General features: G+C 31.7%; 1 protein-coding gene across 1 annotated transcript in view; it reads right to left on the bottom strand.

The window, feature by feature from the left end:
* The window catches only part of LOC126769720 (visual system homeobox 2-like), a 121,122-nt gene extending 105,930 nt beyond the window's left edge, over positions 1–15,192 (bottom strand). Inside the window, exons 1-2 of the mRNA XM_050488638.1 lie at positions 15,176–15,192; positions 14,585–14,622 (exon numbers count right to left, since the gene is read on the bottom strand). Coding sequence (XP_050344595.1) covers positions 14,585–14,622; positions 15,176–15,192 — 55 coding nt within the window. The remainder of the gene's footprint in view (positions 1–14,584; positions 14,623–15,175) is intronic.
* Between the last annotated feature and the right edge of the window lie 1,580 nt (positions 15,193–16,772).

Raw genomic sequence — 16,772 nt, 5'->3', positions numbered from 1 at the left:
TATACTTACACTGTAGAGTTTAGTCTGTACTTGTTTATTTAAGTATAAACAAAAATGTAATCTGAAAATTAGCTTTATTCAAACAAGCACTATTAAAATGTAATTTTACAAAATAAATTTATCTGATTGCAAAGCTACCACCATCTCGTTAAATTCAACCGCGGTTGACCGATAACTCACTTATATAAATAATAAAAACAAATACAACACTGGAGTGATGACAGAAACACTCCCCATGTATGAAACATAACTAGAGAGATAGTTAAAAATTAATTAGTAGAGACGCAAGCCGTGGGGAACGTCGCCAGTCCGCACCTTTGATCGTAACGACGGCCGCGGCACGCCAATCAATCTTCGAGTGGACACTTCAGCCTCCGAGATAATGAAGATAATATCCGATTATGTAAATATATAGATGCAACGAGTTTGGAAGAGTCGGAATCGACATGCTGTTATGTATGCAAGGGGAAAAATAGAAAGTTATTCGCAACAGGAAAAATCTTTGTAATATTACACTTTCACGAAAATATGTGGTGTGGGGCTTAATTTGGAAGAAGGGCAGACGATGACTGTAAGTGGTAACCAATGTGCAATGCACTAAAAAGGCACTATGAGAATGTTACATCAAATAAGATTTCATAGTTCTGAAGGCGTCAAGTCTCTTGTGCATCGCAAAACAATGACTAATAAGTTGGTAGTACCAACACAAACGGGCATCACACAAAACCCCAGCACCAGTATGATACTCAACACATTAATTTAATTATGTGTAATAATTAATGTGAATGAAAATAACCTAAAATACATGAAGAAGTAAATTATTTATCAAAATATTATTCAGAGAATCTTATTCTTTCTAATCAAAAACGATAGTGTAAGTATGACAGGGACAAAACTTGAAATGGAACTGTCAAGTTTGTTATTTTAGCTAAATTACATATATTAATCTATATAAAATTTCAAAATAATATTCGCTGTAATAATATCAAATATCTTTACAAAGCATTTTGTTACTAAACGAGACGTAACTGAGTGTTCAAGGAATGCCCGATATTTCAGTGAGGTGACGATGAGAACCGTAGTCTTTCCGAAATATGTCGAGAATCCCTCGATATATAGTATAAATGAAATCAAAACAATAATAATATTTTTTGTAAAAATAATATCAGCATTGAATAATTATTTTTAGTTTCCTAACCAAAATATAACGTGTAATTAATAATGTGATATATATTAATTAATATCTGTTGTTTAATATAGTATACGAAGTATACTATATATAGGTGCATTTACGGCACAGGTACGAGAAGGCACGACGGATCACGAGTCCGCAAAAAAAGCATCGTGTGAACTCCACACGGTCCAACATTCATTTCACAATGGTGGAGCGGCCATTGTGGTGGTAACCCGAGCCGCTCTGTTTGTGTGCAGCTACCATCGTGGACCGTCAATATTTTGATAACCATACAATCTTGCGTAGTTTTTATTGCAAAAATTTCTAAAATAGATTTGGTAGTACTTTTTAATAGCATATTTGAGTGTTTTATTTTTTTTAACACATCACATCGACTTGATCGTTGTGTTATTACGAGCAGAAGGGACATTGTATCTGAGACACTATGAGAGGTTGGCGGCCCATTTCACTCGACCACGTATTCAAATGTGTTTTCCGCTAGAAAAAAAATTTTTTAATGAAAAAATATAGTACCATAAGCAAGGTATGTGTGCGCGCCGTGTCAGCCGTACGAGACACAATGTTTTGTTAAGCGCCGGCCAGACTCCAACAGACAAGACTCAAGACGAAAAATAGAACAAAACACCGTGATGAGAGAGAGGTGGCTTTTCAGTGAGAGCGCTTTTTAGTGGCGCTTATTGTCTCTCGCGGGAGACAACCTCTGAGAACTACTTTGTTGTGAATTCAAGCTGAACCTAACTGTTATGTGGCGCCCGCGACGCTACACTGAGCTGCTTCGAGTTTTAACTTGTGAATGTTGAATCTTATAATATAATTAGGTTATTTATACTTATATTACTTTGTTTTCACTTTTTAAGGCTTTAACTTTGGACATTATAGTGACTATGCTTTGATAACTTTTTTATTTTAGGTATTTCATTCAAGTAGACTGTTACAAGCAATTTTAAATCGGTATGTGAGAAAGCAAATTAAATATAAAGCCATGACTGGTTCAGAATGTAGATTATATTTAGCCGTCAAGAAACCCAATACAATTTTCATAAATATTGTTCTTATTATAATTAAAGTTAAGTTAAAGTGATTAATCACGATATTATCAAGCTCCGCTATGACATATTCTTTCGAATGCAGGCCAATAGCAGACGTGCATCGCAATGTTCTTCATATTTTTGTGTATTAAATCAATTGCGTTTTTGATGATTCAATATAAGAAATTTTTACCTCTGTGCCAATAACTACTGTTCAGTTTCAACTAAATCGGATACACGAGGCGTGAGCGTATAATGTGAAGAAAATAAACATTAATTTTTATGTATGTGTACCGCAAAAAGAATTACCGAAGACATTAAGAAAGTAAATTAAAAGAATGTTTTCAAACTAAAACGAATATAAAAGTAAATTTATTTAAGATTATGTAATTTAACTATAACTTAAGTAATTATATAAACATTTTATCACATTTAAACCTAGAACTAATAATATATTATAAAATATGAATGTTTTGTCACATCAACTCGATACTATTCTACGTTGCAAAAGAATATTAATTAAACAGCAATTAAATTTATAAAAATATGTAAATAGTAAAATAATCTTTGAAAAACATTAAATAAAAATATAAGTTTAATAAAAATATTTTAAATCATATATGTAAATCTTTTTATTATATATATATGTAGCGATGTTCAGGCGTTAGCTGTGGTTTCATGCCGTCTTGCTCTAAGGGTTGCTTACTGAACAATACATGCAAGGTGTATTAGAGTAATATTTAACGAAAAAATAAGTATAACCAACCCTCCATGGTGGGATAAAATTCTGTCACAAACCAGTGTTTCAACGTGGTAGGTAAGCTCTTGAAGAGATTCTCCTCTCCAATAAAGGAAATGGTTTGGAGCACTGTCTATCTGTTATCAATATACTTCTTGTAAACAAAATAAAATTTAAATAATCAAATTAAAATCGAGATTGAAACATTAAAACAAATATAAAAAGATCAATGAAAGTAACGTGTATATAATAATAATAATATCCGGGGACATTATTCACACTCGGTTACCTGATCCCAAACTAAGCAGAGCTCGTACTATGGAAATCAGACAACTGATATAATACATATACTACTTTTCTTTTGTAAATACGTATTTATATAGATAAGATAATAATGCATGTTATAAATAGTAATTAATATTTAATGTGCCGGTAATAATCGTTTACAATTAACTAAAACACATCAACGTACTGTCGAGTTGTTTGTTTGTTAGATTTGATCAGCGCTCCTATTATAATGACTCGTCCAGCCATTGTTCGCTTGACGGACGGACGGCGCGTCAAATTAATCATTTCCCGCACCTAACAATACGTTTTATTAAATACAATGGACATCTGCTATATTAGTAATTGTTGACGTCAAAATTGACAATTAAAGTAGAAAAGTATTATTCATTTTAACGTAACAACCCAAGAGTGCCGTGTCACTTTTACTGACTTATATCATCGGTTGATCACAAATGTTTGGATAAGTCATGCGTTTATGTGTATGAGTGCATTTTTGAATCTCTAAGACAATGTTTTGCGAAGAGTATATTGTTGGTTGCCGTATTTAGTCGGTATAAGAGCCGAGATGGTCCAATTATTAGAATATATTATGAATCTTAGCCAAATTACCACTTTTATCTACCAATTTTTTATGTGTTAATTTGTGGTTGTGTAATGAACTCTGCACGTGCAGGATGAATATCTGCCGTGTACATATGTGTCTCTCTTTTGAAATATTTTTTATTGAGACATTTATTATATTAGTGGGATAGGAAAGATTTTTTTTTCAAAAAGACATCAAGACATAATTAATTTACGTTGATTACATTACATAATATTCAAAGAGACTAGCATCGAACTTATGAGTTCGACGAGTACATTAGTACGTCATTGAAGTCCTGTAGAACTATTCTAGAATGAGAAACTTTATTCAGATATGATTTTACTGATTTATTAATGAATTTCTGAATTAAAAAAAATACTATAAATAGTTTTGCTTTCTTTTCTCATTAAATTTTTTATTTCAGTTCAAACATTCATCGCTTTTATCAAATATGATTAAATTTATTTGACTTTATGGTAGGACTGTCTCCCTGGTGCTACCCACGCTACAACTCGTCGTTTATTTTATGGTGAATGTGCAATACTTTATAATGTTGTATTCTGGTTGTTGGAACACCTTAGATTATCCACAATTGACTGCGCATTGACAATGAAAGGAATGTATTTCTTTTACTGTCAATATCTTAGCCGTCCAACAAGCGGATGATGGTGCCCAGTTCTTGAAATATAAAAACAACGATATTAATTGATCTATGAGCTTACAAATAAAATATACCTATTGGACTATTGGAAGAGCTATTTCACAATAAGTAGGCAAATAAATAGAAAATGCATAAGGGATAATTTCATGACTTATTGATCGCTTAATTCATCCGTTTATTTTAAAAATGAGCAACCATTATCACTATCTTATGCTTCCGTTTATCCGCGGATACAATTTATGTGATCCTTATTTATAAAAATATATCAGAATTTCAATAAAATACGTAAAAGCAAATTGAACCGGTTTCATTTTTTAGAAATGAAAAAAGGTTATATCGCAAAATTAAAGCGTGTAATCGATATCTATTTTATATTTATTTTTATAGTAAACGTACCTAGTAAATAAATAAACAGCTCTATGGGTAATGAACTCTACATTCAGGTTTTCGCAATATGTCTTTTGCTTTTCCGCTAACCACTTCATAATCCATGGAATTAAAGAACAGACCCATGTGTCCCTGTTCTGTGTATGTGACTTCATATGTTTTTATTGGTTCAATCAAATTATAGGTTTTATATTTTATTTGTTTTAACCACTTCTTATTACAGAAGCCTTCTGTCAAATACCATATATAGCCTACACTTCCTCATAAAGAATTGGCAGATATATTATTTGTTTTTTTAAAACACCTTACAACCACAGATTTAGGAAAATACAGAGGTGCAAACTGCGATTTAAGTACCTAATCGATCTATAAAAAAGCGCTCTGCGTGGCAGAGTGTAGTATATATATTTAGTATGTATATATAATTGCATGAAAAATTCTGCGGGGCAATTTCAGTTGAGTTATACTTTTTTTCGCTGGAAATTCGCATAAATGTGTTTTCCCCGCATGAAGTGAGGGGGGGCTTTAAGATCATAAACTATGAAAGTATTATACATCTTTAGCTCGTTTTTCATTAGTGTCATTAATGTGACTCGATTTATTGTCCAATGATCTCGTAAATATACACACTTAGATAACCTCAGCTCCATATTATCTACAAATACATCAGATAGAAAATTCGTATTACTTACGATGGAGAAAAGTATAGAGTTGGTATTACTTAATTTTCTATATAAGTGAGTAACAGCCAGTGAATGCCTCTGTCTTTTTAAGGAGAAGGTTTGGAGCTTATTTAACCACGCTGCTCCAATGCGTGTGGGTGGAATACACATGTGGCAGAATTTCAGTGAAATTAGAAACATGCAGGTTTCCTCACGATGTTTTACTTCACTGAAAATTCAGTGGTGCATGCCCAGATTTGAAACCACGATCAACGGTTAAGATTCACGCGTTCTAACCACTGGGCCATCTCGGTTGGTATACAATTAATACAATTATGTCAATTTATGGATGGATAAGAGTATCTACTTAACTTTTTGCCGGTTGTTTTAAGCTTACTATACATTCCAAATCGATGGTAGCTTTGCATTTAAATTAATCTTGTCAAAAAAAACAAAAGCGCTTGCAAGATTCTACTCGAGTGAAGTATATTTGTTTATTAGTGTAAAGTAAATAAAACAGATCTCGCATGACTCTCCTTGTCCGCTCCACAGTCGAGTAGCGGACGGTTAATCAAATGGCGAGTTCGTATCTCCCGATATTCGTAACATTAATATCAGTTAGTCTTACTTACTGCTCGGCTTTTATCCACAAATCGAGTTAGTGACCGGCGATACAGAAGCAATCCTCTTAGTCGTCGATTGTGAGAAGTTGCGAGTGTATGAATCAACTTGATGTATCTTTATTGATGCCCGTAATTGAGATGGACTTATTGTTGAGCTTTTAGTAACTTCGGTATCGAATTATATAAAAATATATAAAAAAATATATACTTTTATTTTATTATACATTCGCTTTAATTAATTCCGAAATGTGATTTTGAAATATAATTTAAGGCGATCATTTTTAACTATTCAATTAAATAATAATATTTTTTCAAGCAAAGTTTCTCAAATAGAGTAAAACCTATAAAAATAAAAAAAATGTATTTGGAGGTCTCAAAAAATAATATATTCTATTGTTAAATCTCTTAGAACAATTTATTTCACATTTCAGAAATTATGTGAAATTACCACAACTAGACTAACTAAAATTTGAATCACTTTTGTTAATTTTATATTATTAAAAAAATACCATAGAAATAATTCGTTAAAAAATATATTTCCTAAAAAGCAGTAGCTTCACTAGACGTTAGTTAATAGAGACTGTTCGATGTTCATGGCACAACCCTAGCGAGTCATGGCCACAACACATTTTTACGAGGCCCCTCCCCCGAGGGTGCATAATTGCGATCCCCGTTCTAGGCATTTTGCCTTTTGCCTCCGACCAGCGTGACTGTTAGCTAGTTTTTTTAAAAGACTAGTATGCTTTGAAACTTCACGGGTTGCATGACGATAGGTTTATGGTAACAACTATAGCGTGTTTTGCGGTTTGTTATGAAAAGAAAAGATGTAGCCTATGGTGAACTAAGCTGAACATTATTAAAAACACTTAAATAATTTGTATCTTCAATAATTGATTACTTTAAAAAAATTTAAAGCGTAATATAACCTGATTTATAGTTAATTATTTTAATCATTAATTGAAGAACTAAATACATTGTACAGTGTATTCAGTTCTTTTGTGTAAGCCTCTTAGACATATATAACCATATATAAGAGAAAAAAAAACGGAAAAGGTAAATACTTCGATCGATATTATCAAAATAAAAATAATATCGATGTATTCAGATAGTCTCTTATCTTATCTTAACTTGTGAACGTGACTACCTCATTGGTCTAGTAGCTAGATATAAAGCCGCAAATCCCGAGGTACTGGATTCAAACCTTAAGTCACAAAGATAATCCTCACAAACACAGCATCCAACTTGGTGGATATCCACGAGGTGAGGCACGTGAACATTTGTGAATATTTGAATGAACAAAAAGTAGTTTCTATGTCACAAATACGAAACCACAAGGGCTGCTTGTTAGCCATTTATTACAGACAGTTAATCGTCTGTCGACGTGGCACTGGCTTGGTCAGATAGTGTACCTCATATTGTTTCACATCTACTCGCATTTCAATTACACTAATATAATGTTGTTTGTTTACACATCAACGTTGATATGTCTTGGGAGCTGGCGAGCAACGCGAAATTATTTAATTTCTAAAAAGAAACAAAAAAAGACCACGTCCAATATGGAAGCACCGCTTTGTTACATTACAGATTTTCGTGTTTGGTACTAAAAGTTGTATATACCTATATGATTTCACCAGTGTAGAAGTAAAGAAATATTAAAGAGGAATCCACATCTAGAGTTTTTAGTTTATCAGACTGTGTATTCATGTCATGAACACAAGCCAGCCACTTAAAACGTTCGATTAATTAAAATGTATACGACTATAAAAAATAGTCATTTGATATGTTTCCTTTGCTCTTTAGAACGATTCAATAATATTAAAGATGGTGTGCTATATAGTTTGCTCATGTAATATGTTTTCTTAATAAGCACGAAGGAAATCGATGAGCCAGGATATCTAGGACTAAGACTCCAAAAACAGATGACTTAAATATATTTTGGTTTTTGGCAATTATATTAAAAATTATGGCAAAAATATTAATGCAAATGTATGTTATTATATAAACAAGATATCTAATTATTATTTCATGAATTTTTATGAAACCTTTAGCTATAAAACAGCTACTTAAATATCTAGCCAGTTGTCGTTCGTATTAGTTATTATGAACCAAATAAACGCGCTGAATTAATGATAAAATTGAAATGTTAAGAAGATTTTTCTCGATTTTCACAACTACATCTAAGGCCTCCTCATTTTTTAGGATGATTTAGCTCATCGACATCAGAGCCAGACACGAGCAAACGATTTAGTAGTAAATCACTAAAACTAAAAAGTTGCTGTGACTTTTTATTTAAACCGTTCGACTGTCCGACGATAACTGATGCGAAATGCTTGCAGCTCACAAAATAATATTTTCATTTTCATCTTTCACATACAATTGAATACTTATGAGCATTTTCAATTTATTGAAGCATAATGGTATCTTCAGCTCATGCTCATCAAACATGTTCAAAACTTAAAGAGCTATCAACATAGTAGATGGAAGGCCTACGTACACAAATAAGTCATCAATTCAAAAACATAAAACTACCAATTACTTAAAACCATCTTTTTGTTTTGTGACACCTTCATCCACTTGTGCCTTCAATTCTACTTTTAGGTGTGCAAATATATGAACATATAATATTGTATTGTTGATCCTCGTATTCCACTACACCCTCCCACAGATGATACAAGCGGTATTACCTAACAGCATAATGTAACAGAGGGATTTCACTTACTCGCATATTAACAGTATAAGATTGTTATGTAAATTATTATGTTGTAAATAATGGTGATTATTCGTTAGTTAATTCTTCATTCGTTGATACACTGCAGATTGGTAAATATACCCACACGGGGCACTATTACATCAGATGTTCGCTTAAACTAGTGTTCGATTAGTTCTCAAAATTAAGGATAAGAATAAGAATCAATTGACCATTACAGAATATTCGAGTTTAATATATGTTTACATAATTGGAACATTTTATATTCTACTGTTATTACCAATTTATTTTATTGATACCAATAGAGCTCGTCAATAGCTCCCATTATTAAAAAAAGATAAGAAAATTGGTTGACAAACTGAAACGAAAAACTTACTGAACTGTTTTGTCTTACTGAATTTATATATAAATAATATAATATGTTATATACACATACATATTCCCTCACTGTATTTTGCTGTACCACCGTTTTTGTTTCTATTGTTGATAAAATTGATGAGTCTGTCACCACCGAGTTTACAGTTACAGAGTCGATACTATGAAATACTTACTCTATCAAAACTATTTAATTAAAACCATTGTTTGGCAGATAGAGACATGTATCTAATAAAAGTGTAACATCATAATGTAACCTTGGTCATGCAATATACGAATTTTAATACGAATATTATGAAGATAATTTGAATTATAAGCACTATAGCTATGAGACATGATTCAAACCCGCTATCTTCCAATAAAATTGATTCATAATATCACTAAGCTGATATGATATTTACAATTTAACAAGTACCTACTATATTTACCTGCATCAGCATATCTTTGTGACGTTGTTGTTTAATGACGAGCCGGTTGGCGTGGTTGGTAGATACTTCCCTTTCACGGTTGTGGGTTCGATTCCCACCCAGGACAGACATTTGTGTGCATGAACATGTCTGTTTGTCTTGAGTCTGGGTGTAATTATCTATATAAGTATGTATTTACAAAAATATGTAGTGTATCAGTTGTCTGGTTTCCATAGCACAAGCTCTGTACAAGCTTAATTTGGGATCAGATGACCGTGTGTGAAAAATGTCCCAGAATATTATTTGTAATTAAATATAATTATTTTAATATTGTTGAAATAGTAATATCGTTTTTAAAAAATATTGATCGCAAGTCTGAAAATATAGTAAAGGCTTTAGAATCACAGCTTTAATATGTATATCATACATACGTATGTTCTTATAATATTCACAATGAAATGTAGCGCATAAGAGGCGCTAAAACGCTAATACGACAAAAATGCTAGTGTATTGTAGAGTATTGTAGAGTAGCGACAAGTAAGCGCATTACGCCTCGTGAGTACTGAGCGCTGAGTAGAGCCGGCGTGGCCGCGCGCTGCGCCTGTGTGTGTACGCCATTATACCGCATACTAATGACAGGCGTTGATTAAAAAACCTTAGTCGGTGGTTGGTGGTGGGCGTGCCGGCGCAGGGTTCACACCTTTTATTATGCATTTACAGATATCGTATCGATGCCATTAATGACTTCATCGCAAATAGACCTCTCTCAGTAATGATTCCCTTTTTTATATATAGATTTTAATTATAACTCATGTTGTAGTTTACTTTTTATTTTAAATGCAACAGAATGTAGAGCTACTACTTGAAAAAATGTATTTTTTTTTTAATAAATTGATACTTAAATATTTGTTTATTATTTTGATTTTCGTTTCCTAAATTATAGCACATTATTTTGTTATAAATTGTATCCTGTTTGCTAAGTGGCTTAACAAATAAGCAAATATTTACTTCTTAGCTATAAAAATAATTATTTTCGATTAACATTCGTGCCGATGGAGACCTATCAGAAATGCATAATGTATTTTAAGCTAACAAACATAAGGTAATATTGTTCAAATATCTTGGTGGATTACATAAGAAATATTTATATACAATTCTAATGTATCAATAAAGTTATAGATTTGCTCGACATATTTTTAAGTAAAACATTTAGAGCAGTTTTATTATTCATATTAAATAAAGGTACACAATCTGCGTCATGTACGACATAACCAACATTTAAGCTGAGTTTTGTTTTTTGATAGCATCCGTATAAATGAACGGTTATAGGGCGTTGCATTAAAACATATCTCAATTCGTAATACAATAGATCATGGTATAATATTAGTAAGATATGTTTACTTAAGTTGTTCAAGTCAATCTATTTTTATTATTTTTCACCGGACACTAGATTCATGTAACAACAAATTATAAATCTATTATTTTTAATATATTTAGTATTTGGTTTCAAATTACCCATCAATAATATAATGTTATACGTTTATTTTCAAAACCACTAGTTTATCTCGAAAGCTGTGCTAAAATATAAGGTTTTTTTAAATTAAATATAAATATTTTGATTTTATAAATAGAATATCTTTATTGATGTACATTTATATTTTATTGTCAATTCGTAATGATTCTACGAAATAATTAAACTGCTTTAATTAAACAATTACTGAAAATAAAAAGAATCTATTTTATTATAAATTTAGGTAACTGTTTCCTTCATACTGTTTCATGCTTACAATTATACTAATGTAGTTAGTTATAAATATATTTAAATATAAAGTCCTACTAACCGAATTAAACAAACCAATTAAATAATTCACAAAAATAAAGTTATTTAGAATATTTCATAAGTAATTGTGCGGAGACAACATGTCAATTGTGCAATATCTTTACTCTCCCTCTCGCAGCCCGATAAGACGGCAATTATTCGACACCAACGTGCACAGTTCAGGACCTGGACTGTACGACCTTTTTCCGGTACAGAAGTGTAAAACCCAATCTTTTATTTTATATTATTATATTTCATAAATAATTGTTTGGAGACAACATGTCAATTGTGCAATATCTTTACTCTCCCTCTCGCAGCCCGATAAGACGGCAATTATTCGACACCAACGTGCACAGTTCAGGACCTGGACTGTACGACCTTTTTCCGGTACAGAAGTGTAAAACCCAATCTTTTATTTTATATTATTATATTTCATAAATAATTGTTTGGAGACAACATGTCAATTGTGCAATATCTTTACTCTCCCTCTCGCAGCCCGATAAGACGGCAATTATTCGACACCAACGTGCACAGTTCAGGATCTGGACTGTACGACCTTTTTCCGGTACAGGAGTGTAAAACCCAATCTTTTATAAACATTAAGTATTAAAAAGATATATAATTAATTCAATTATGTGTCACTAATGACTTTTGAATTATAATTTTACAATACACAATTAAAGATTCGTTTCGAAACGTAGATTTTACTGAGAATGAGCAGCGAGAAACATCATAGTTACTCTTTTATGCCAATAAAATTAAATATTTTAATTTTATTGTATATTTATAAATCGTTAATCCCACAGACTTAGAGTATTTAGATCTGTATTATATTCAAAAATATGTTTGTAAATATATACATTATACTGTGTAGTAGAACGCGCTTGTTGTGAATTGCACAAACTTGATGAAATAAGCTCTCAGTTCTCCGGAAGTAAGCTCGTATGAAAGTGCTGTAAGACAAATCAATTAGCTTGTAGTGCGGGGGAGGAAGTAGAGAGTGCAGCCGATGGACTCCTTGACTTAAGCGCATTGAGTGGGTAACTTTGTGCCAGTGCGGATTAGAGGGGAATGGCTCATTGTTTTCTCGCAGATAAAATGGATAAAGGGTACAAAATACTTTGATAAACTTATTACATCTTACTTTACGATTCAATCCTTCAATAAATTTCATTTATTTATTTATATTTTTAGTGTTAATGAAATTGTCAGAAATTAATTTGATAAAACTATAAAAAGCGAGTTATAACTGTAAAAGTAACCATATGCTATCTTCTATCTATCTGCTAAAATAGTCTGCCGTATCTTAACAGTATGTAAGTACATATGAAAGTCTATATTTATGTCGACATAAATATAGACGTATTATGCGATCCGTTCAGTGGAATGCTGATTCTTTAAACTAGCAATTTAACGAATATATTAACTTCCTTATAAGTACCTAACCACAACGTTTTTGGTCGGTTCTTATCGGTAAATTCTATATTCAGAACAGGTGATAGTTTTACATATAATCTAATCCCGTTACACGATGATTCAAAACTGCTCATAAAAACCAACTTGAATAGAAAATATTGAGATTTTGATTTCGCGTTACATCACCTGAATCTAAAACCTTCAAATGAAATCAAGGAAATAAAATAATTCTATCACTATATAGATTAGCGATTATATACAAACTATACTTAGACATATACTGTGTATTGAGATTTAAAACAGTTTCATTAATGCAATTTAAAACAACAAACAAACAAGGAAATAACAGATATAAATGTCTTCGTTACAAATATTTCATTCCGTACATGGAAATAACACATTGGAGTGTCGTGGAAATGGGGACGCCACCGAGATGCCGATACATAGGAGTCAGGAACACGGAAAATTACATCTCGCGGGACCGCGCGCCGCATCACGAGTAGATTATGCGATTACTTATTGGTTACTGCTAACAAACAGTATATACTTAGTAAGAACATACGTTGTCTGTGTAAGTTGCTGTTCAAGTGCGTATAATACTACCCGGTAACGGTAGATGGCGTTAATTAAATATTTTGTTTTTCTAAATCATGCAGGCCAGATAAATATTATTGAGGTCAATCAGGCTAAGAGCATACTCAGTCGGAAAAATATAAATGGTAAAACCGATCACATTAAAAGCCATATGTACGGTGAAAAATAATTTAAATTCATTCTGCATTTGATCTCAATAATTCGGTCCCTAAAGAATATCACTACCTATCAGAACGGAATTATAGACACATATAGATATGTTAAATAGAAATATAATGTGTTATTATATTATTAAATATTTTCATATTGTAACTGTCTTATAGACTTTATAGTTTTTTTAATTGACATTTTAGTCTATTTTTATAGACTAAAATGTCAACATAAATAGCCAATATTACTATTTCATTGTCGTGATGCCATAATTATTGAACTTCTGTATCATATTAATCTTAAAATATATAATAAATTGATTTTGGTATATCTCTTTGAGAGGAATAGACTTCGACATTGATCTAAATTAACCATGAACCATGAACGTTAGTCCCCGTATTACCTTATATTTTTTAAATGGTTTATACTGCAACTAGACAAGCTTATAAAGATATTACGATTATACTTAGGCTTTGTTTTTTTTTTTTTTATAGAATAGGAAGGTGGACGAGCATATGGGCCACCATATGCTAAGGTACCACATGGTAAGTGGTCACCAAACGCCCTTAGACATTGGCATTGTAAGAAATGTCAATGCGCCACCAACCTTGGGAACTAAGATTTTATGTCCCTTGTGCCTGTAATTACACTGGCTCACTCACCCTTCAAACCGGAACACAACAATATCAAGTATTGCTGTTTTGCGGTAGAATATCTGATGAGTGGGTGGTACCTACCCAGACGAGCTTGCACAAAGCCCTACCACCAGTAGCACAAAGCCCTACCACCAGTAACCTAAAGTACCTAAAGTACACACAATATACTGAACATAAAAATAATTTTAAAGGTTGAATAATATGAAAAGATGTATACATATTAAAATAATAACAAAATAATAAAAATATGTATGGTACCTAAGTATTTAAAAATAAAAACATTTCATAACTTACCGCAATTTTCTTTTCTGCCTTTTGAACAAAAGAAAAATCTTGTAGGTATTTCACATAACACTTAATCACATCCTTAAATTATCCAACGCTAAATCATTGCACTTTTACAAACACAGATTTAATAGCTATATTGTCGCGTTACAATCACAATTACAAATATTTTTGATAGCTTATAACATTAGAACGAATACAGAAGAAATAAAATGTTTTATTGACATCAAAAAAATCTAGCGTGTACGATCACGCCGCCATTACAACTGATCGATCCGATTCGTTAATAGATTTAAAACAATAAAATGCATCCGCCATATTAGTTGAATTGAATGCACGCGGCGTTATTGTTTTATTTTAACCAATAATTAGGCGCGCAGCCGCCGGTCGCCAATCAGAACTGCGGTATATTAGCCAGCTGCTACCAAAGGGACGGCCATTTTGTTTTTTTTTAATTTAATTAGCTATTAGACTTACATTATGATTGAAAAATAAAATAGTAAAAATACCTACATTTAGATATAATTATAGATTATAAAGCAAACTAAAATCTTATATTTCACTTTACAAATAGATAGATGTATAAATAAGTAGATTTACTTCACTTTAAAATGCATTTTTTAAAGCATCATCGATAGCCGGCTTAGCAACACGTTGATATTAGAATCGTATCGCATCTATTATAAGTTTTCAATGTATAATAATATGTCAAATATCGATACCGAATAAACTGAATACAAGAGTTACACATAATATAATTCACTATATCATATATCCACTGTACTTTAATGGAATAAAATGTGTATATTAATGTTCCGGCAGTTTTCGGTAAGCTTTTTACTTAATTAAAAGTTAATACGTTAAATGAATGATTTTAATTTTCTAATAATAAGATAAATAAGAATATATTTTTAAGTCTACCGTTAGTCATTTTTAGTAGCGCATGTTTGCAATTATAGTCCTCGGACCGACGGCTTCAACGTTGGAGAGGATCAGGATAGCCTTTAAGCAAATATATCTCAGGTCAACATTAATGTCGACACGAGTAGGAATAGGAAATGTCACAAAATAATATAAACCTTTTATATTCACTTTGATATATTTAAGCATTTTAAAGCTGAACTCATGCCATTACGAATTACATACATTTTATAATTACCATAAACTGTAATACAAGTTTGTCATGATAATGTAAAATATAGCTAATGTAACAATAAGTAAAGAAGTACGTACGATATGTTTTTAAAATATTATCGTTATAAAATACAAAATTAATTAAATTTAATTTATAACGCGTGTCTTTATCAACAATAGTGATTATTTTTTACTAAAACCTTATATTATCAAATCTCTAATACTAACCAAACAACAGCATCAAAGGCGGCGCGAATATCGAGAGGTTGCAGGTTAAGCACCAGATGAAATCTGAATAACATATTGAAACCCATACTAGAGCATTGTATTGAGATATGAAACCCTAATAGGGCCTTATCTGAACAACTTAGCAGGAGAAGAGCCGTGTTTCCAGGAATGAGTCATTTACAAGTCAGTATATCTTAAAACAGCTATAAGTATATTTAAACTTATTATACAATTTAAAGATCTTTCTTAACATTGATTCACGATTCCAAAATTTGTAAACTGATAGATGTTTTAAAACCAACATTACTTTAAAACTTATATTTGAACGTAAATCACTGACAAACTCTTTATTTAGTATTACACTTTGACTACACGTCGACAACCTATCATCGTTTCAAAATAAAACAACCTCAAACAAGAAACCACTGAGAACTGACTGAGGAAATTCAACAACACTTTCTAAAGAAATTACGACCGACTACGATTTTTAATAATTCATGAAAATATTGTAAGAAATATAATCCTTAAAAATTCAAAAATTACTCTTAAAATAACCCTAATAATACCAACGCTCATAAATATACTTTTGTATTGTATCTTTATTGTGATATAAATGTGATCGTTTCACCATTTGATGTACTGGTGATTGATTTTATGGAGTCGTGTAGGAGACACACGATGGTAATGTAATAGTTTCCTTGCGTCGGTATCGGACACATTGAATTAATGTTACCTTACCGTAACAGCCTGTGAATGTCCCACTGCTGGGCTAAAGGCCTCCGCACCTCTTTTTTGAGGAGAAGGTTTGGAGCTTATTCTACCACGCTGCTCCAAT

The sequence above is a fragment of the Nymphalis io genome, chromosome 7, assembly GCF_905147045.1.
Source record: "Nymphalis io chromosome 7, ilAglIoxx1.1, whole genome shotgun sequence".
Lineage (NCBI taxonomy): Eukaryota > Metazoa > Arthropoda > Insecta > Lepidoptera > Nymphalidae > Nymphalis > Nymphalis io.
Note: the sequence above shows the minus strand (reverse complement) of the source record. Positions and strands in the feature narration are given on the sequence as shown.